This window comes from Anguilla anguilla, chromosome 12, assembly GCF_013347855.1.
Source record: "Anguilla anguilla isolate fAngAng1 chromosome 12, fAngAng1.pri, whole genome shotgun sequence".
In the NCBI taxonomy this organism is placed as follows: Eukaryota; Metazoa; Chordata; class Actinopteri; order Anguilliformes; family Anguillidae; genus Anguilla; species Anguilla anguilla.
In genome coordinates, this window is record NC_049212.1 from 21,585,179 (window position 1) to 21,607,116 (window position 21,938).

Consider the following 21,938-nt stretch of genomic DNA (forward strand, 5'->3'; position numbering starts at 1 on the left):
CATGGTCAATTGAGTTGACTTGGCTTTCTGTGGCTTATTTTAATTCAGAGTTGCTGTAATTCGTTGATGGCTCATCTGCTTCTATGTTGTAGTTTGTCTTCACTAAAGTTGAAATGAAGCCTACACCTATGCATCCACTTGTGGTGACACACTTGTTACCTGTCCATATTTTGTTATGACAATTGACTCACTCCCCTGCGTATTTCATAGTAAGTCCCCTAGGTGTCAGTGTTGTATAGATAGCCTATATATTCTTTTCCTCTTAACTGCAGAACGTAGTGAGCTATTTTGCGCAGTGTAAAGTAATACAGCACACTATTATACTTATGTTAAAGGTTTAATAAAATTATTTGGAAATGTGCAAATAAGGGCGTGTTGTACACTGATTCAAATACATAAAATAACATACATAAAATGTCATTAGTTTTGTGCTTTTGCTGTGGCATTTTGTAATTGTATGCTGTTCGTCTGGTGTTTGTTATCTGACTATTGCTTACCTTTTGGGTGTCTCTATTGTCTGTTGTTGTTCTGTTTGTCCTTATTTTACTTTTTCTCTTTTATTTTAGCCATTTTTAACCCCATCCCTGTCCCCCTCCTTATGCATCCTCAAGAGCTTTTGAATCCTGCCAGACTGCCATTGTAAATAAGAATCTGATCTTAATTGACCTACCTGGTAAAATAAAGCCTAAATACTCCAATGTATCCTGGGAGTTGCAGGGGTTTGGGAGAGGAGCCAGTAAGAGCCTCTGGAGATCGGAAGAGCAGGAGCATGCTAGTTCCTCCTGCCCCATTGAAGGCGTAAAGGTTTCTAGATAGCAGTGCTGCCTTGTTCCTGCAAGGTGGAGCCCAAGCCGCCTCATCCAGCAGGCCCAGGGACAGCTTCACTGCCTCCCGCCCTGCATACGGTGCAGTGTTTTTAATGCCGTACGCCCTGGGCCGTGCGGGACTGACCCTAGTGTTGCAGGCCACCTCGCTCTGAGCTGTGTGGATCTGGACAATGCACTTCTTCAGATCCCGGGCCTCCTCCTCAACGGCCCCACCTACAGGGTCCCCACTGCTCCGCCCCTTAAGCAGAGCTGACCTAATGCTGGACATGATCCTGGCCCCCTCCTCAGTAGGGTCAGGTATCTATCTAAGGAGCTCTTTCAGGTGATCGGTGAAATGCAGAGAGTCTGAAAGACCCTTCATACGCCTCCCCAGAGTGTCTGAGTCAGGGGGGCCATATCCCTTCCTCCCCCAGGTGTATTTCTCTCACAGTCGATCCCGCTGCCAGGAAAAGCGAGGTGGTGTTGGTGTGAGCAGCGCACTTCAGGTCTGTGAAAGCCACACATTTGAGCCCTCTGTTGGGAACGTCTAGTGCATGTGCCAGGGCCAGGTCTTGGTGTTTATAAGCAGGTCCAAGTATGAACAGAAGAGCCTGTTCAGCCACTGTGAGCTGCACTAGTAATACAGAACAAATTAGAGACTGTGAGTACAGTTCAAGTCATAGGCTGTGCATCAGGGCTTGGATCGGCTTTAACAGCTTGACAACCACTGGTGGTAGCAACAGCTGGATAACCATTGGTGGTAGCACATCATGTCCTGAGTATCCTAGGAACACCCAGTGTTTGTTTCATGCAAAGATGTTCCCCCCTGGGACCACCACGATTGCAATTTCCCTGGAACTGTAGCACTGCTACTGCTGACAATGTAGAAACTTCGCTGTAGTCATTATCATTGAACCATTATAGTCCTGTTGTAGCGTTCATTGGGAAACTATATGGGCCGTGTATTACTTTGCATTATATCTGTAATAGACATGTGGTGTCGGAGTTCACAGGTGCTGGGATGACATTGTTGGATGAGAACAGAGTACAGATTGAAGCACCACAAGGGTCAGTGTGTGAAATAACCCAGCCACAAAGAAAAGCATTGAGCTGCATGCACCAGTCACACACAAAGTAAGTGACTTTACAAAGCACACTGTGAATACTTCTCCGGCCAACATGTTCACAGAGTTTTGTTTCTGAATACAGTACTGGCACAAATTATGGAAACACTGCCTTTATGAACAGTTTGACAATGAATGCAATATTTTTTGCGGTTTTAAGAGTACTAATTTCTTTAAACACAGTGTTTCCATATTTTTTGCCAGTACTGTATGTCTCAGAAACGTGGTCAAGCAGGCTCATTAGTTAATTGTTCCCAGAGCTATTGGGAAGGCACATTTGGCAATGACAATGATCCCTCCTGCACTTTGAGTCAAAGACTGTTAATGATTCAGCTGGGGTGCTGTAAAATGTTCACATCCCTCATCACGGCTAAAGCAGTCTCTGTCAGATCGCTCTCAGGGGCTGCATCGGCGAACCATGGAAACCAGGGGACCAGAACGGACACCTTCTGATCAGGAGGAACGAGGCAGAAATGCTTTTATCAGCAGACTGCGCACTCACAAACTGAGAGAGCATTTCACATGGTGAGCTGTCTGCAGTGCCACATCCTTTCAAGTGTCAATTTCATGCTATGGTGAAGGCAGGACCAGCAAATCTGCTGAATGACAGTTTCAGAATCTTACCAAAAAATGAGCATAAATGCAGTGATATGTTTCTGTTTTTAAAATATATTTTCAGTCTATGTTAAGGAATATATATTAATGTATTATTTTCATTACACAACTTATGACTACTGCAGGAAGCTTCTCAAGACAATGGCCATGGGTCAGGGCTTGTCTTTGCTGATATGTGGGACGGCTCTCAGCTCACAGTACCTGGCAGTAGAATTCCACGTGGACACGCCCATGCTTCAGAGCCTCATGAATTATGCCTTGCTGTGTTTAATTTACACCACAATGCTGGCCTTGAGAAAAGGTGAGTGAACCTGCATTGAACTCTGCTTTCTTGGTGGGTTATTTTATCTTGTGTAGAGTTTTCAGAGATTAGCGATAAACAGCCCAGAAATTTTTTTAGAGTCTTTTTTAGAGTCTTTTTCCTGTCTGACCAATTTAACTCCATAGAGCCTATATCTATATTTTGTTATATTTCAATGAACACAGCCCTTATTACACAAAGTCATGATATGTTTATATTTCTAAAACTGAATGAATGATGTCATGTTCTTTCTCTGGACACCCATATAAAATGAAAGACAGCAGCCATTCTGCAAGTGTGTACCCTCCCAGATTCACGGGGAATGACACAGTGATGCAATGGGCCTACAATTATGAAAATGGGTAGTTCAGAAAAAAAACAGGAATACATTTAAAAATAAGTGTATCTGAAAAATAATTTCTACCAAAAGTCCAATTCAACAACTATCGAACAAATTTGAGGAGTCACCATGCGCTGTCATTGCAGAGCGAGCAGTGAGTCGTCAGCAGTATTCGACAGCTCCACCCATTGCAAACATCACTGCTTCATCATTACCCTTTCACACTCTAGCGGCTTTCACGCTTGAGACACAATTGGATGACAGGCTGGCATTTGTGTGTCTGCATGGGGAAGGGCTAGCTAGGATAGATTTCTAGATAATTCAGATATCTGAGCTGTTTGTCTGCAAACCCACTGACCATTCATTGTCTGATGTTAGTTTTCTCCTGCAAGAAGCACTCATACGCTATGCCATACTGCGTATGCAAAACTATGTAATTCTTCAGTGCATCTGAGTGACATATATTGGTCATTAACATTTAGCATAGATATGGACTTGGGACAAGGAGATAATGGGTTCAGATCTTTATAGACAGTACTCTTTCCTCACCTGCCCTAGAGTATAGACCTGTAATATTCACTTCTCTCATCCTGGTCCTTTTTTATGGGAGTTGCCCTTCGTCATTGAACATTGAAGAATACATTTGAGCCATGTCTTTTTTTTCTTGCTGATCGTAATAACCCTCAGGATGCTTTTCCTTTAACATAGGGGATGGAAATATTTTGCAGATTTTAAAGACAAAGTGGTGGAAATATTTGCTTTTGGGACTCACAGATGTGGAGGCAAATTACACAGTAGTGAAAGCATACCAGTTCACAACCCTGACAAGCATACAGGTGAGATCACATCTGTAACATGCTGAAGGTGATGCTGTTGTGTTGGTGTTGTTAAATGTAAATGTTTGTGTATAAATGTATTTCTATGCATGCTTACAAGTGCAATTTATGGGCTGTGCATCTTTTTTAGCCTAGGAAGTGTGGAAATTATGGAAAGTTGCAGAAATACAGTTCACACAAATTTAAATTGTCTTCCAATTTGTATTTTTAGCAGACATAGACTATATTTTTAAGAAAGTGTAGAGTTTATGCCCTGTAAGTGTTTGTGGCTCCCTGTATGCTCACTGTGGTAAATTTATGGCATGGGGGCCCTGTAGGGGAAAACCAGACAGCTGTATACTTCGAGTCAGGCTTCGAGACTCAAACTACTATGTCATCGTCACTGGATTGTATATGGAGCACAGTCCTTTTGTCACCTGTCCGCATGAGATTGTATATGTCTGCATCAATACATGTATTTGTTTGAATTTCTCTCTATGATTATGCATGTATCTCTCTGTGTTTTGTTATTCATGTGTATAAATATGAGGGTTGCTCAAAGATGGCCTGCACTATGTGCATGATGTGTGCAATGCATCTGATTCTTGCCTGGCTTCCTGTGTTCCAGCTGCTGGACTGCTTTGTGATCCCAGTGTTAATGGTTCTGTCCTGGTTCTTCCTGAAGACTCGTTTCCATGTAGTGCACTACGTGGCTGTGTTCATCTGCCTGCTGGGGGTTGGGGCCATGGTTGGGGCTGATTTAATTGCTGGAAGAGATCAAGGCTCGAGTAAGCACAAATTTGCACATTTAATAGTCTTCCTTGTATCCTAAGCAAATAAAGCCCATGAAGGTAGCATGACTTACCACAGTAGCAAGCTAGCTTAATCATATGCATTTAGGGCCTTTTTTGCAGCTACTGAATGCTTTTTTCCCTTCAATGTAGCCCTAAATATTTTGCTGGGGGATGGTCTGGTGCTCATCAGTGCCACCTTATATGCCATATCCAACGTGTGCCAGGAGTACACGGTGAAAAACTGCAGCCGAGTGGAGTTCCTTGGAATGGTGGGGCTCTTTGGGACCCTGATCAGCAGCATTCAGTTGTAAGATGTTCTCCTTGTGTGGGTGGGTCAAGAGGTGAGGGATAGAAGTCTGGATGTAGGTGTCAGATGGTGTTTGTATGTGTGTGTGTTGGTGTTTCAAGGTTCTGTAAAACGTAATACAGTACTCTTAGCACAAGTGCAGATTTCTCGGGTGTGGGGTCAGGGTACGTTATAGGTGTATGAGTAGACACATGATTAAAACACAGAATTTCAGTTGTTTTAGAAATGTTTATGCTCATGAGGGAATTACATATAATAGAGTTGTTGTCAAAAACATATAAATATACAGAAGTATACATTTTCTTCTACAATTTTAATCTACAACATGCTGCAGACATGAGCAGGGGGATTATGGGTTTTGGGAATCAACTGGGCGTGCAGAGTGTCATTGTACTGATAACTACGGTTCAGTGGGATGGAGCAGGCAAATTATTACAAATGAGACTTGTTCATTGACTGGCCATGTGTCTTGTCAATTGAACACAACCTTCTCTGCTGCTGTTGTCATTCTGTTTGTGAGGGCGTGGGGTCAGAACCATTTGTGCTGCCAAACTCTAAAAAACCTGCTCTAATCAAATTTGCTGAGTGGGGCTCTGTATTTGCTTATTGGGGAATATCTACCCACTTCACACAATTGCAGAGCATCTATGAAAAAGTGTGATTTAATTATGTTCCTGAATGCCTTCTCTTCTCTTTCATCACACAGTGCTATACTAGAACACAGAAATGTTGAAAAGATTGAGTGGAACTGGAATATTGGTAATTATTTCCAAAAAAATGTATTAAACATGGCTACGAATTTTGTGCACTCCTGCAGGTAAGGTGTGACACACAAACTCTGCCAATCTGCTTTGAACATGGAGATGTGAGAAACAGCCCCTGAACAAAAGGCTGGAGTAAAATATAAAGAACACTTCATTGTCATGCAAAATGAGTCACGTTTGGCCTAGTCTTGAAGAATGTTTGAGTTAGCTCCATGTTCAAGGTAGACTAGCTGTGTGTGTTAACTTTTCCAAATAGAATGTCGCAATACTTTTTCTGCCTGGTATTAAATGCAATTAGTGTAAATAGTGTTTTTTTAACAATGTTCCTATTCCTAATTGTGACTCTCAAGTTACCGTTGTACCACCCACTGTAATGCAAGGAGCAGTTGAAGGATACTCACTCCCACAATGTACCTTCATGAACCAGTGTTCCATACTACTAGTCACACACCATGCTACAGGATTGTTAAGCCAATCAGAGAGAAGGTGAATCTCTCATTGATGACATCTAGCAATTTGTAAGAGAAAGTGGGGTTTATGTGGTGGAACCTGGGTCAGTATATCTACTCCACATTGTGGGATAAGCTCATTTGTCCCACTGATGCTTACTAATTGGCTTTGTCCACTCAATCTAGAATGGCTAGGCTATGGTGCTCATTCTGTACTTATAGTAAGTGCCTTTATTTATTAACCATTTGTTCATATCTAAAAACAGTGTTTCTAATTCACCTGTGATATTCAAGGCTGCTCAGTTAAACAATGATGCAAAATTCCCTACATTAGTTTTGAAGACCAACTCTGGTTGTAACAGGAGGAGGCAACCCTTTAAATAGTTATGTTCTTCACACACTGGGAGGCTACCACAGTAATTACTTTTTACCACTAGAAGTAGCTAATCTATAGTAATAAGTGGTCTTGGTTGGTGATGAGGTTTGTGTTTTTACAGGCCTGCTTTTTGCTGCATACGCCTTCTCCATGTTTGCACTGTATAGCTTCATGCCAGTGGTTGTGAAGCTGTCCAGCGCCACAGCGGTCAACCTTTCCTTGCTGACTGCTGACCTCTTCAGTCTTTTTTGTGGACTCTTCCTCTTTCACTACACTGTGAGTACGGTGTATATGTGTGTGTGTGTTTATGGATTTCTCATAATATTAAAATTTTGGGATTAGCCTGCCGGGCAAGACCGGCTGCTAACTACACATGACACATAAACATACAAACTATTATCATATCAAAGGAAAAAACAGTTGTGGCATCCATACAAATGCTGTTCAAGTGCTTCCGAGGGCTATTTTACTACTGGGATCAGGTCAGGTGAGTAAGGACGCTACTTCATGACACCTGGGGCTTCAGTTGGAACCAGGTTTCATTGTGAGAGGACACCAAAATGTAATTTTTTGTCCACCCACAAGCAGGGGGTTTAGTATTTTTGGCCCAAACCCAGTATCCCCCACTGGGAAGCTCAAACTTGGCAAGGGAATGATCCCAAGCATGCCTATTGCCTACAAATCACATTTTTACTGAGAGCAAAAATAAGTTTTAAACAACAAAAAATAATAATAACTTGTTAAACAAAACCTTTTTTTCTGAACTGCTGTATTAGTATAACATTTTTTTTTTTTCCATTTTTGATGCACACAATATATCTCATTACCTACATTTATTTTGTATGGCCTTCTTTGCACAACTTCATGAAGAATGTAAAAAATTTTGGAAGGCAATATAGACAATGTAACTCACCGAAGAACAGATAACATATTGGGTGTCTTTTGAAAGTAAATATCTGAATGCAGTTACCATCAAAATGCCCATACAGCCTGTTGGCAAGTGTTTGGCAAGAAATTCATTTGAGAAGGGTCACAAACTGTTTCTTCTGTGAGGCAACCATCATGCTGTCAGACACCTTTCATATGGTGAAAGTGTAACATATTATTTCAAGAGGGCTTAGATGAGTATTTAGATGATTTCATAGGGAGAAAAAAAAATTAAGAGTACATATAAATACCTTGGAGGAAAAACCTATTAAAGAATGACCTCGTTGACTTGTGGACTGTGCTGATTGGCTAACTATAGAATGAGTGAGTAATCATTCACCCCTGTCTCTCATTCATGGTCACTGTGACACTGGGTGTAAATTATCTTGTTAATATGTAAACAGCATGTGACGGGAGCAAGTCAGCTGGTCAAAGTCTTACAAAGGTTTTCATTGCTGTAGTCATATAAATAATTTTAGTGACTATGGCTGTCACAGCCTAGAACAGCTCATTTCATTTGTGGTTTGCGTGTGGCCAATGGCCCCATTAGGCAACAGAGTTGGGGTTGTAATTCATTTCAAATCAAAGGAACTGATTTCCAGGAGTCCATTGCGATTTCAATGTTGGAACTGAACTTGTATAATGCATGTAGAGGGAGTTGTACTTGAGATAAACGAGTGGACATGAATGGAGATTACTGTGTGTTTCTCATAAGTGAATCAGTCGGAGTACACTATTAAATGACTCCAACTCTGTCTTGTGAACATTTTGAACAGATTACGTCTAGTTAATGCCCTTATTCTGCTCTTTCTTCAATCCCACAGTTCTCAGCTCTGTACATTGTGTCTTTCATGGTGATTACCGTGGGCTTTGTAATGTTCAACACTGTGCCCACCGTCACTCTGGCTCCAACACCCAATCAGTGCAACATCGAAGGGATCACCAACCCTGCCTCAAGCACAGAGGATGACCTACAGGAAATGGGGGTGGAACTATCCTTAGGGGAAGAAGAGAGGAAGTCTGAAGAGCAGAAAGAGGAAGAAACAAAGTATGGAGGTCTCAGTGTGCCTTGGACAAGCCAAGAGCAAAACAGACCAGAATGGACAGCTGAACACAGCACAAAGATGTAGACTTAATCAATGACACACAATTTCTTTATCCAATAATGTTCTGTTATTCATTTGGATGAATCTGAGGTGCCTTGTTAGGTCTGTTATTTTCCTTTTGCTAGTATTTTAATATAGTCTACTTTCTATGATATAAAAGGGATTTCTAGAACTAGAAATACATAATTTTGTAAAATATTGAATGACTTCTTCGTATGCACACACTGTATAACGGTTATCAAATGTATTGTACCACAAACTGGCATCTGCTCACGATGATGTGAAACTTAAAGGAAGTTTGCTACCTCATTCAGGTAAGTGTTAAATAATTAACTGAAGGGAGCTAAAATCACCAGAATTGGTGGGCACGCTTGGGCACTTGGTGTGCACGTTCATGTGCTTAGCATAAGTGCGCAATTGTGTCACATTTCTCAAATAATCATAAGTGCAGTGCACTTGATGTCCATTTTATCTAGACTTGCGCTAAGGCCACTCCAGAGTGGTATTTGGCCAAGTACACAGACCCACAATGCACCACGTTTGTGACTGTTGATGCCAGTCACGAGGTTACCAGCTTATGTATTTACTGGAGGAAAATGCTACCAAAGAAATATCAATGTAAAAAAGATATTTGCAAAGATGCAAAAGTTGTAACTGTATGTTATTCATATTTAGCATCTGGATGGCATTGTTAATGTGAATATACTGTAAAGTTAGCAATCTCCATTAATTTGTCCGTAATCAGATAGCCTAGGCCAACATTTCATGCGTAATACTGCATGAATCATTTGCAATATCTTTAATGGTTAGCCTACATTTATATCAGTAGGCTATTCCTAGGCCAACATTTCTAAGCATGAGTAATACCGCATGAATCATTTGTGATATGTTTAATGGTTAGCCTACATTTATATCAGCTATTAAGTGACTGCCAAAGGTCTTGCCTCAGCATCAAAAGAAAATTGTTTGTGACCCCAGTCACCTAGCGATGACAGATCAATAGCCTATTACAGTGATCTTCATTTCTGGTCCAGGAGGGTCGCATGGTATGTTGGATTTTGTTGTTACTCTGCACTTAATTTATCAATTAAAGCAGTCGATTACACAGTTAACTCCCCTCACCTAGTTTCTCAGGTCTGAACTGCTTGCTGATGTCAAGCTGAAGACAAAAACTAGCAGACCCTGCGGCCTGCCAGGACCAGGATTGAAGATCACTGGCCTATTAGCCAGCCTATAGCAGGGTTGCCCAACCCTGTTCTTGAGACACACAGTACCATCCTGTAGGTTTTCACTCCAACCCTAATTTGGCACACGGTTCTACTACTGGGATAACGGCTCAACACGATCTCTAGCTGTTAAATGAGCTGTACCTTGTTGGAGTGAAGACAGGACTCTAGATCTCCAGGAGCACCCGAGCTGTAGGCTCGTCAAACAATAAGAATTTAAAATGGCAAGATCATGAAAAAGATCAAATGTATCACAGAATAACAACAGTTCCAAATAAAAATACAAATTTTATTCTCATTATATACAATGGTTCAGGTCAGTCATCATGTTTTGGGAGAAAATTGAAGCTACTATCTAAACCTGAGCAATCCCAGCCCTTCAGGGGCAGCCTGTGTGTATGTCAGTTTTTGTTTCCAACAATTACCCTGGCTAAATGAGATAATTGGCTGTATAAACCAACACTGGTTCACATATAGATTAAACAACAGTATAACATTTAACATAAGGACACAAGAACAGTCCTTGGCTGTCATTCATGCGCTTCACAATAAATGTAGCTAAAATGTCATATGGTGTAAATGTTACATTTAATTAAGGCCATAATTTGGCTTGAAAACTAGAAACAGATACACAAAGGCCCACCCTGCCCACCTCTGGTTTGAACTGTCTGCACGTGCCCTTCACCAGTCATCTTAAATCCTGGTCCTGGCGGGCCACAAGGTCTGCTGGTTTTTGTAGCACTTAATGAATTAATTAAAGCAGTAAATGATACAGTTAACTCATCTCATAAGGTTTCTTGGGTCTGAATTGGTTGCTGATATTAAGATGAAAACAAAAATCAGCAGACTGCATGCTGCCAGGTCCCGGAATGAAGATCACTGCCCTAACTGGTCGTTTACTATTTTTTCGGACATTGGGGACGTTTTAGTGGAGCGTAACCTCGGCCTACGACATGAATTAAATAAGGGATTTAGAATATTCAACGTGATAGAACGAACCCGTTGATCTAATTGAGGGATACGCTAAATGTAACATAAGGGTTAGAAATAGCCGTAGTTGTTTTAAAATAGGGATGTGTACCTAAGGGGAAAAAATAGCCCATTATTTTTAACTGTTCAGACGAATATGATGAATGGGCTTCTATGTAAAGGCTCCTATCGCCTCGTCACATTTCAACAAACGAACTGGTGGAATTTGCTAATGTAACTGTCCAAATAATTATCTTCGAAGTGAAAGCAGGCATACGAGTAGAGACGATGACTTTTCTCTTGTGGGACCGGGTCTCGACGATATCTGGTTTTAGCCTACTGCAGTTGTGCATTTCTATGCAGTGGGTGGCTTTCAGTGACACGCTCATCATGGAGGAATAACAGGTAGCTACCTGCCGTTGAGGGAACAACACCGTGCATTCGCAGCTACATCTTCAATCCTTCGTCTTTTTCAACCTGTTTTGCATTTGAATTCAGATAATTTCTTACACGCTCTTGCACATTTTGGAAATTAAAAAACAAGACATGTTTTCCGTTTAATATCAGGCTGTTGAATTAAATTGAGTAGCGTAGCCTGGAGTGCTAATTAAGCAATGATAGAAAAATGGAAGCTTAAACTAACATAAACACATATTTGTGCTTGTTCACAACTGTCCACGCATGTGGCAAATGCATCCTAGAAGCGGCGTAGGCTATCCATCTACCCTGGACCGTGAGAATCGCTGCACTTAGGTTGATTGATATCAAACCCGAACGTGTGCGTGGGTAAATATATAAAGTGGAATTGATTATGTAACAGGCGTGAGTTTCATGGTTTGGGGTTGTTGTTTTTTTCCTTTAAATTTTTAAAAAATCTGTTTCTCAGGGGACATTGTTTCTATTTCATCGAAGAAACAAAGAGCAAGAGAAAACAACATGAAGCATTTTCTCAGGTAGGCAAAATCTGAAAAAAAATGTTCGTGTTTTGAAGGACCTGCAGAATCTTCCATCTTTGTCCTAGTCTTTATAAGGCACATTTGTGGTAAATACTACCGGTCAAGAAAGACAAAATGTGCTATTTTAATTGATAAATGTACCCTTTGCTTTTCGATTTGTAGTCCAGATCAGCTTTGTTATTTAAAATGCATTCCTTATTCCCCAACATTTTTTTAAAAATATGAATGTACAAATCCTTCCTTTTATTTTCTTAATTTGCATTTTAAATATCATAATGTGAAATATCGGAAGTATCCTACCGGTAATTCAGCAGTGCGTATTTTCATTCTCATAAACACAATGAAGGCTTCCAAAGAAGGTTTCAAACGAATAGCCTGGATCTCCTTATCAATAAATATAACTTAATATCGAGAAGATTATTGGCCCGGTTTATTCTTTTAGAGTGTTGTGAAGATGTAAATAGTTTCACTCTTGAAAATGTGTCATTTATTATTTTATATAAACCGCAAAATATTGAATTTTACCTGCCTCCTATCATCTGACTACGTTGTTTGTCAATTGCCACCCGCCTTTGAAATAGTGAAGTTTTAATCAGTCTTTGTCTTTTGTACTATGCAATATTTTGTATACTGCAAAAACTAATACTAAAAAAAAAAAAACGATTTCTCAAAAGAAACCTGTCTTTCACGACATATTGAATTACTAGAATCATGGTCACAATTGAGCTACCCTTTCTCTTTGTTTTTGTTAGATGATAGTCTATGGTTTACAGGATATATATTTTAAAACACTGTTAAAAAGTAACGGTAAGTTATCTCTCGCATGCAATATGTTCCTCTTTATTACGCAAACAGTGTTTTGTGTAAATGGTTTGTTTTGACCAAGACAGGTAATTGTCCCTTTATGAACAGACAAAGCATGTCCTCCAATGGACATGGGTTTTCAATTCAGGAAATTTGTGGCATTCATTAAGTGGTTTGGTGTGTCTTGTTGATTAATGTGGCTCTGTGGAGGATGATGGGCCCTCTGCTTCTAGCTGTGTTCCCTGTGCAGAGCTAAATGGATCTGCTTTTGACCTTGGCTCTCCATTCTCTGTCTGGTCAGGGTTCTACTGTTGTTGCATTGTGTGGGTAATATTATTGAAAAATTTAACTTGGTTTCATAACTGCAGTGATAATTTAAAAAAACCTTTTATGTTTCTGTTGCCAGTTTGTTTTGACACTCCATCATTTTGGTGTGTTTCAAAGTACTTTTGTGATGGCAAATTCTTGATTACAATATTCAGGCTTGCAGCAGGTTGGATTGGGGTACTGTAGAATAGTGATTCACAGATGAGATTGTTTTATGGTATATTATAGCCTAGATTTACTTGAGGGAAACACAATTAGCATGTGTTGAGTATCGTGGCTTCCAATACTGTATTCTCAAAGTGATATTGTTTTGCAGGGACAAAAACTAGCTATTATCCTAGTTGAGCCCCTGATACACCACTGAGATAAATGCACAATGAGAGCACACCACCCTTCCATAACAGAGAAAAGGGCAAATGTCAGTCTGCATAGCTCTTGAATATACAAACTGAAAAAGACAGATGCACTGCATGAACACTGTACTCAACATAAGAGGAGGCTGAGGCTGCCATATCATTTTTGGTTGCGGAGCGAACCGTGAGTCAGCCTCTCACACCTCGGCTAACACTCCACAAACACAACCTCTCCATGACAGATGACACAGGCTGAAAATGTTCCCTTACCAAATGGCAGATGGATAAATATAACGCAGCTGTGAAGTTAGCATTAATTTTTGACACCATACTTCCTCCTCCCATCTCTTTTCCTTTGTATTGAAGTTTGAAGTCAATCCTGCACCACCTTGTATTTTCCACAACAGTTCTGATTGCCATGAAAGCAGCCCCCAGGAGACCTCTGTAAAGGTCTTGGCCTTGTCTGAGTCAGCGCACTTCCCTACTATTGAGTATACAAGTCCTATACAAACTTTTGAGCATACTAACTCAAAAGTGCGCTGATTGGGACACCGCCCTTTTCTTGTATAACATGGCGTGTCTGCCTTTACCTTCCCTCAGGGTGCTGACCCAGTTCTTTGTGTTCCTGTATTGCAAATGGCTGTGGCGGACCCTAAAATTTGTGACCCGAAAGGTCACAGGGAGATGTGAGCTTCAGCGCATCTGCTACGGCAACAAGCCTGGAGCCCGCAGGACCCTTCAGATAGGTAATTTAACAGTACCCAGTCTCACTTTGCTGGGCTAGCAGTTTTTCTTACTCCCCTATGCAAGCATTACTGTAAAGGTGCTAATGTTAACAAGTTAAAGTTGTCTAAGTCTATCTGATTGAGAAGTGATGTTCTCTTCATCTTTTATCCTCAGAGTCTTCTCTCAAGTTCTCCAAGAGTGAGGTGAGTGGCCTGGAAGGGGCGGTAAGACCATATGAAACAAACACCGATGTTGTTTCTTTCATAGTGTTTGAGTGGCAGTGGTTTTGGTGAATGGAGACGCATTACTTTTGAGGGTTTCATTGTTAATGAAGACATATTTAAGGATGGGCACTGTAGCAGTCATTGATTTCTATTTTGATAATATATAATATGTTCCTCATATTGAAGCTGGACAGGTATTTGTTTGTGTCCTCCTCAGCTCCTGCAGTCTGCAGTAAGTGTTCGTCCAGACTCTGTGGAGAAGGTCATCGATGACATCATGACCCTGAAGAAGATCAAACCTGCCACAAACCCACAGTAAGCTATTCGTTACATGGAAAGATTATTTAATCTGTATATGAGCTGCACCATTTCTCAGAAGCAATAATGCTACATTTATCAATAGGTGCCTCAGCTCCCAGATCAGCAGGGCAGTGACCTGTACTTCAATCCAGTGGAGAACTCAATTCTTGTGTCTGTATGTGTGCACAGGCTTGGCATATCTCTCCAGGCCAGTCTTCTTCAGATTGTGGGCTACAGAGGCCTTCTCGGGGAGGTGGAGAACCTGCGAAGAGAGCCATACGACTGTGAGAACCCTGAGCATGAACACATGCTACTGAAGGTGACGTACACACCAAAACACCCACCCACTATAACCACTACGGTTTGTGGTCTTCATGCCCGAACTCCTACTATCATCTCTGTCTGTACAGTACACCCTAAGGCTGGCTATACCTGATGACCCATACCTGATGAATCCCAAAACGATATCATGGGTTCAGGCTGGATCGGGATTTATTTAATGAAAAGGAATTGGAATTTTAAAAAATATACTTTGAGCTTGCACGACAGTCGAAACCATTTCTGTTTTGAATGTGCACAGATCATGATTTCCATCTCGGTACTAACATATGTATCAAATATATACTGTATATCGGAATTATACTGTATTCCGATTATGACAACCCCGATTGTGGCTGAGAATCCCAAAGGTGATGAATGATTGGTTATAGCTTCACCCTGGGAGGGGTGGTTTCGTTCAGCAGAATTTACTTCACCCCATTAGCTTTAGCATCAGGAACTCCTCTGGTGATCAGGGGTCAGTAGTCTGTCTGTGCCAGCTGCACAAGAAGTAAATGGATGGTAAATGGACTGCATTTATATAGCGCTTTTATCCAAAGCGCTTTACAGTTGATGCCTCGCATTCACCAGAGCAATTAGGGGTCAGGTGCCTTGCTCAGGGACACTTTGACATGCCCAGGGCGGGGGATCGAACTGGCAACCCTCCGGCTGCCAGACAAGCGCTCTTACCTCCTGAGCTATGTCGCCCCATTTAAGTAAAAAGTAAATATGAGGTAGCTATGCCTCCATCAACTGAGGATCAGTGCTTTGGCTTTACATGTTACTCACCTAGCTGTACAATCAAAGTGGTGGTGGTGTGGGTTGCTCTGCAGAGTGGTATAGATGTTTGAACCAGATGAGAGACAAGCAATTACTATAAGCCAAAAAAGTATGTTATGTGTTTATTTTTTTGGTGGTGCTAGGCGAGACAAAAACTGCATGATTTGCGCTCTATAGATGAGGACAGTAAAGAAACTAACTGTAGCCACTAGCCCTCAGCACAAGCAACGTGCACAGCTGTTTTCGGTCTCATATCTATCCAATGCTTTTTTCCCTCGTAGCTGTGGAAAACGCTACGCCCTAATGCCCCTCTGACTGGGCGCATAACAAAGCAGTGGTGTGAAATTGGTTTCCAAGGCAGCGACCCCAAGACTGACTTCCGAGGCATGGGTCTGCTGGGCCTGCATAACCTGCTGTAAGTAAGTCTATGAAGAGTATTTCCTGTGGGGGGAGGGGTACATGGGGATGAGGTACTTCCTGTGATAATTAACACCAGGGGGTAGGGGGGTACTTCCTTTGGAAACAGGAAGTGAGAGTTGTTGATTCTGCAGGAAGGGCAGATCCCTGTCGATCATACTGATTATCTGTTTGCATGTGTATTTTTTGGAATTGCAGATATTTTGCTGAACATGACAAAGCCACAGCCCTGCAGATGCTCCATGACTCTCTTCAACCGAGGCACAGGTGAGGACTTTTTCTTAATTTCCTTGCTGACTCTTTATTTGCGTTTACTTGTCAATGGTCAAGACAATCTGAATTGTAGCCCCACTGACAAAACGACATGTCAGATTAGTCTAGTATCTGACTAGCAATATTAATCCCTAGTGGATGAAGAACTTGCCTCACTTTTAAATAAAAATATCTGCTTTAGCGCTGTACATCCAGCCACAGGTGTTATTTTGCTCAGAAATCCATTGCTTTTCATATATGCATACAGGGCATGCTAATTTAATTCATTCTTAAGACACTGAAAGGAAATTTCCTTATTTCCTCTCGTATATTTTTAACCTGATGCAAAATTATACCTGGTTCTCAAATACTTTAAACATGACACATAGTTGGGCCTGAAGTACGTGCAAGGTTACATAGGTTTATTTTTGGATTGATACTGTTTCTGCCAAGACAGCCAAGGTTTCTGCCAAGATGCCCAGATTTTTTTCTCATTTGCTGAGCTGATTCCATATCCTGACTGACTTGCACTGTTACACTTTCATTTTTTTACAAACAATCCTGTTCAAAGGTCATATATTTTATTCTAGGGTTCAACAGCAATGCCCCTGCTTGGATTTGAACCAGCAATCTGAGTTACAAGCCCAGTTCTCTAACAGCATTACTCCACACTGCTGCCAAAATCACATTCAGTATGTACCAAGACTGAGGCTGCCAGGAAAAAAATACCAAAATAATATTCGGTTTTCATAGCAGGCTATTTAAAAGTATTATGGTTTGCAACACCAAGGCACCAAAATGGCTGTATAAGGAGGACAGGCAAAAGACTCTTATATCAAAAGTAGATGGATAGATTTTAGAAAAATTGATTTTTAAATTTTTTAAGAAAATCTAGAGGCTTGGCACTTGTTTGAACTTCAAAGGGTATGTTTAATAAAGTGCTTTGCCTGAGACCAGACATATATTACATGACGTTTTAACATCTTAGGACATCTCAAATTTACCGGCCTTGTTTCTCCTCTTGCCGTCTTAACTGTGCACACACTGTAAGACAAGGCAGTGGCGTGAGGTTGCACATTACAAGACAACGATGAGGGACGGACTTTTGCATGTGTCGCCAAAATAATGCTTGTTAAAATGCATTATTGTTAAGCTTAATGATCCTCTGTTTGTTATGCCTACCTGCACCGTGCAGTATATGTGGATGGTTTGAATCACCTTCATCACCTGATTGGAATCTCTCTCCGGTCATGCTCAGATGTGTCCCCAAGGAGGAAACAAGGATATTTATCTTTTTATTCTATATTTCTTCTGATGTTTCATTTTTCTTGTCCCTCTGAAGCACTTTTTCCCCTCAGTGCCTTGATGTGCCCCACAGTCTGGAATCAAACCCCTGTGGTGCCAGTGCAGACTATGGTCAGCAGCCCCATAGGGTGGGACATGCTCAGGGTTAATCCACTTAGGTCCACTTAATCACACTAGAGCAATGCCACTAGGCAGTTGTGTGCCTGCACCAACTGCAACAGAGTAACTCTCCTACTAGTCTGCACTCTCTGGAAATGGTGGAGACTCTTGCAGCAATACAACAAGTCTGCCAAGACACTTGGATAGAAAATACACATTGGGAGAAAATCACGATGGTAAATCCTGATTTTGAACATCTCTCAGTCCTGTGATGTTCACCTGATGAATCTGCATTTCCTTTTATTTCCCCTGTGCCTGTATCTGCAGCAAGCTGAGCAAGGTGGAGTGGGAGAAGACGACGGTTGCCAAAGCAATTGGGTAAGTCTTCAAGAGCCACAGTTCTGTTCCTCCCACTCCAGCCTTAAGTTCCTGAGGCCCTATGGCCAAGCCCCTCCCCACTCTGACTCTGTAGCCATGGCTCCACCCATCACCAGCCCTTAATGCTTGCCCTGTCCAGCCCTGCACACTTGTTCCCCACATCTCTCTAAATTCGTAGGCATACCCCTACCCATTTCTGGCGTTTTCTCTAGATAGGCGATGCACTGCTGCAGTCAAATCGATTGTCCTGCTCAATCTGAATCCCATGTGCTGCATTCTCAAAAGCCACACCTCTGATATCTCTTGGAGAAGTGCTGGCAGCTAGAATAAGACAGTCCTCATCTCTGGCAGGTTATTTGCCACAGCCTAAAGGGATTTTGGGCTTTTCAGCAATTGGCAGCATTTCTTGTATAAGTGCAGACCAATTTACTAGTCACAGGAAAAAATGAATGAGGTTTGCCTACCGGGAGTTTTCATTGGTTATCAGTGGTATTGCCCCACCCACCCCCCACACACACACTTCAGTAAACCTTATGCTACACACAATTTGTTCTTATTACCAGGCAAGTGAATGTAGACTGTCTGACCTGTCGCCCTCATCTCCTGTTCATTATGTAAAAATTGTGCTTACGCAGGTATTCCTTTGCCATTGTTGGCATCAACATCACAGACCTGGCATACTCTCTGCTGGCGAGCGGAGCCTTGAAGACGCACTTGTACAACGTTGCCCCGGAGATGCCCAGTCTCATGCACTTTCAGCAGACTTTCTGTGAGTTTGCAGAATCCTTTCAATTGCTTAAAGTAAAGAGTCATATGAATGTGCTCAGTGAGGTGGTCTTGCTGAATGAGACCCAAGGCAGAGAGGTCTTTCCAGATCATTCCGGCCCAGTTTAACCCTGGTCTGCGTGGCAGTGGTAGCTCTTGTTGACATAGGGGAGCAGTTATGAATAGGGAGAGTGGTAGCTTTCCTTGATCTTGTTGATTATCTGTCTCCCCCAACCCCCACCCAGGCTACCTCATGCAGGAGTTCCACAAGTTCTGGGTTGAACAGGACCCCTGTGACATCATGGAGTTCAACTGCATTCGCAACAAGTTCCACAAAAGGATCCTGAAGCAGCTGAGCAATCCCAACATGGCCTTATGCCCCCACTTTGCTGCTTCAGGCCTTCTCCTGGTCAACTTGTAGTCACCTTTGACCCCTGGTCTCTCCTCGCCTGCCAGCTGTCTCGCATCACTGCCAATTATTTATCCCTGTTCCACATATCATCCCACTTATCTTACCATCACATTACCATCACAGTCCATACTGCCAGCAGCCCCACTGATGACCGTGCTGATTGTGTGCATACAGGACGCTGCTGAAACGCTTTAATCCACGGGGCCCTGTGATTGGCACATTCATCAGTAGAGCCAATCACACAGCTGCTCTTGAATAAGCTTAGCCATTCAAGCTGTTTATTGTCCTGCAAGATAACTTTTGTTTGCTGATGCGGTCCAACTTCAGAAATTCATTGACAAACAAAATGTGGAACAATGTTATCTAGTATTGGCATTGATCTATCTTTATATATTACAGGTGATAATTTAGAGAATTTATAAATGGTGTGCCAACAGGAGGTAAAAGATGTAATCTCAACAAATGTACTGTAAAAAACAATGATTGCTTATTGTTTATGAGAAACTGTGTAATGTGGCACACTGGTTCTTTGTTCTAATTGCCAAAGCAATAATTCCAAGGTTTGTCTGGGCATTGTGATTGTCAGTGCAGGTGCAAATGCTGTTTTTCATCTTTAGTATGAAACCATACATTGCCAGTGGTGATCACATTTCGTATTGTAAGTGTGATGTTACAAGGACTCTCCATCAACATTGGCACTATTTCTTTATACCATACTAAATATTTGTGCTGAGTATTAATTTAAAAGACAGTATTTTTTATTTTGCAACTGTTTTCCATGACATTCACTCTATTATATTTGCATGCTTTTCTACGTTTAATCTTTGTGTACAAGCTTACTAACCCCTGTGACTTTTGGAAAATATTAATATGCAAGTTTGAACTGAAGTTGATCTATAGCTGTTGAGTTCTTGGCATTAAATCATGGCTGTATAGCACACTCAATTTTTATGTCATGCATAGCTCTGTCTTAGGAAAGCAATGTAGAATCTTACACTGCTGGAATTTATCATTGTGTCCGAGTGTAAAATTCTGTATGGGTGTGACATTGCTTTTTTGCGGTCTTGTACAGTGATACTCCAGTGTAAATGGTCTGTTTATGATAACTGTCGTCTTCAGCTTGCTTTGCTCAGAAAAATGTGTTATCTTTATATACATCTGGTATAAATGATTGATTGTGTTTTTGTACTTTTGTAAATAGTTTGATCAATATTGGTAAAATGGAATTTGTGTTTTAGGTAAAGGACATTTCTTAAATGTGCAATGATTATTTTAGGAGTAGTTCATACCACAGCTTTTAACACCTTTTATAATACAATAGGCACAAGTTCATCAACTCAGAGTCTGCATAACTGTGTATATTGGCAACACATTGTTTGCTTTGCCTAGATGTATGCAAATAAAATGTGCACTGGTTGTGCATTCGCTTGTGTAATGTCCTCTAGAAACTGTGCGGTGAGAAATGATGCTTGGAATTTATACAAACTGTGTAATATAATAAAAGACAATACTAAAGCAGTGTTTTCTTTCATATTCTCTAATAGAAACCATACTATGCTAGCAGTTGCTGCAGTAGTTTTAGCCATTTTGGAGCTGGTTAACCTAAATACCTTTTCTTGCATCCAAGTAGTTTGTTAGGAATAAAGCTAGAAAACTGGGTGTAGGTCAAGACAGATACTTTATTTAGCAAGGTACAAAATTATACAAAATGTAGAAAACCCTTGTTATGCAGTGGGAGGAGCATCAGGACCAGCCCATCAGGTACAGTTGCCACTAGATTTAAGATGCAGCCTACATTCACTGGCCACTTCATTAGGTACACCCATCAAATATTGAACAGATACTCCAGAACAGATGGAATTCTTTGCAGCATGGATTCAACAAGCCGCTGAAATCATTCCATTCGACGTGTTGTACGTTTAGAGATGCCCGTCTGCACACACAATCACTTCTCATGCAATACTGAAATATTTCAATAACCCTTCACAGTCATTCATATGATTACTCAAATCTGATTACTAAATTTACATCAAAGGGGCAAACCATATCACCTGCGTACATGACAATCGACAGGCAATACTACCCCCTGAGATACCATTTGCGGCTGCTTAGTGGCCTACGGCCTTCCCCTAGCTGCAGCTTATTCAATTCGTAAAGTTACCGGACATCATATATGCTCTAAGCCGAAAAAACCTTGATGTTACCATTGCAGATACAAATTCTACTCCGTACATCAAACCTCTAGGAGAAATCTCATTATTATCCGCCTTGAAAGAATTGATTGAAGAACTGTGAATACAAGTAATATGCATGTGATATTGAAAACATGAGCACAGTATATGGTAACAATAGCTTTAAGATCTACATCCACTAATATTCAATAAACATGAGTCATTCCAGTAAGGGCTAGACATATTTAAATATTTGCTAATAAAACAGTGAGATGGTACTGAATCCACGGAGACACTCAAAACATATATATATATATATAAAATAGAAAATAAATAAATTTGGGGTGCATAAATCAGCTAATTCATAAATGAGAACGTGAGCATTCTTTTTTTTTTTTTTTGGTAACGCTGATAGATGCCGTTCGGAATACA

The 21,938-nt window shown here is 41.1% G+C and overlaps 2 protein-coding genes across 5 annotated transcripts; both read left to right on the plus strand.

Moving 5' to 3' along the window:
• Positions 1-2,325: 2,325 nt before the first annotated feature.
• On the plus strand, positions 2,326-10,519 carry LOC118208885 (solute carrier family 35 member F2-like). The gene is made up of 8 exons (XM_035383845.1): positions 2,326-2,455; positions 2,671-2,846; positions 3,895-4,022; positions 4,630-4,789; positions 4,946-5,102; positions 5,809-5,861; positions 6,813-6,967; positions 8,443-10,519. The coding sequence occupies exons 1-8, from the start codon at positions 2,349-2,351 to the stop codon at positions 8,746-8,748; spliced, it is 1,242 nt and encodes a 413-aa protein (XP_035239736.1). The 5' UTR covers positions 2,326-2,348; the 3' UTR covers positions 8,749-10,519.
• A 280-nt stretch (positions 10,520-10,799) lies between these two features.
• Positions 10,800-20,850, plus strand: LOC118208886 (ELMO domain-containing protein 1-like). 4 transcript variants are annotated; one of them, XM_035383848.1, is made up of 12 exons: positions 10,800-11,324; positions 11,621-11,705; positions 11,806-11,872; positions 13,960-14,105; positions 14,260-14,288; positions 14,527-14,624; positions 14,799-14,928; positions 15,989-16,122; positions 16,323-16,391; positions 18,108-18,158; positions 18,794-18,927; positions 19,169-20,850. In XM_035383848.1, the coding sequence occupies exons 3-12, from the start codon at positions 11,856-11,858 to the stop codon at positions 19,342-19,344; spliced, it is 984 nt and encodes a 327-aa protein (XP_035239739.1). In that variant the 5' UTR covers positions 10,800-11,324; positions 11,621-11,705; positions 11,806-11,855; the 3' UTR covers positions 19,345-20,850. The 4 variants fall into 4 exon arrangements, with proteins under 4 accessions (XP_035239739.1, XP_035239737.1, XP_035239741.1 ...); XM_035383846.1 differs by lacking the exon at positions 11,621-11,705 and having other exon boundaries at positions 10,801-11,324; XM_035383850.1 differs by lacking the exon at positions 10,800-11,324 and having other exon boundaries at positions 11,340-11,697.
• The last annotated feature ends 1,088 nt before the right edge of the window (positions 20,851-21,938 follow it).

What these genes read in the sequence shown, in the direction of transcription:
- LOC118208886 (XM_035383848.1), top strand. An exon ending in TCAAGTTCTCCAAGAGTGAG is followed by an intron (nt 14,289 to 14,526) that starts GTGAGTGGCCTG and finishes TGTCCTCCTCAG; the next exon opens with CTCCTGCAGTCTGCAGTAAG. An exon ending in GCACTTTCAGCAGACTTTCT is followed by an intron (nt 18,928 to 19,168) that starts GTGAGTTTGCAG and finishes ACCCCCACCCAG; the next exon opens with GCTACCTCATGCAGGAGTTC.
- LOC118208885 (XM_035383845.1), top strand. Translation starts at nt 2,349, where the DNA reads ATGGAAACCAGGGGACCAGAACGGACACCTTCTGATCAGGAGGAACGA. An exon ending in TGGAAGAGATCAAGGCTCGA is followed by an intron (nt 4,790 to 4,945) that starts GTAAGCACAAAT and finishes CCTTCAATGTAG; the next exon opens with CCCTAAATATTTTGCTGGGG. An exon ending in TGAGTGGAACTGGAATATTG is followed by an intron (nt 5,862 to 6,812) that starts GTAATTATTTCC and finishes GTGTTTTTACAG; the next exon opens with GCCTGCTTTTTGCTGCATAC.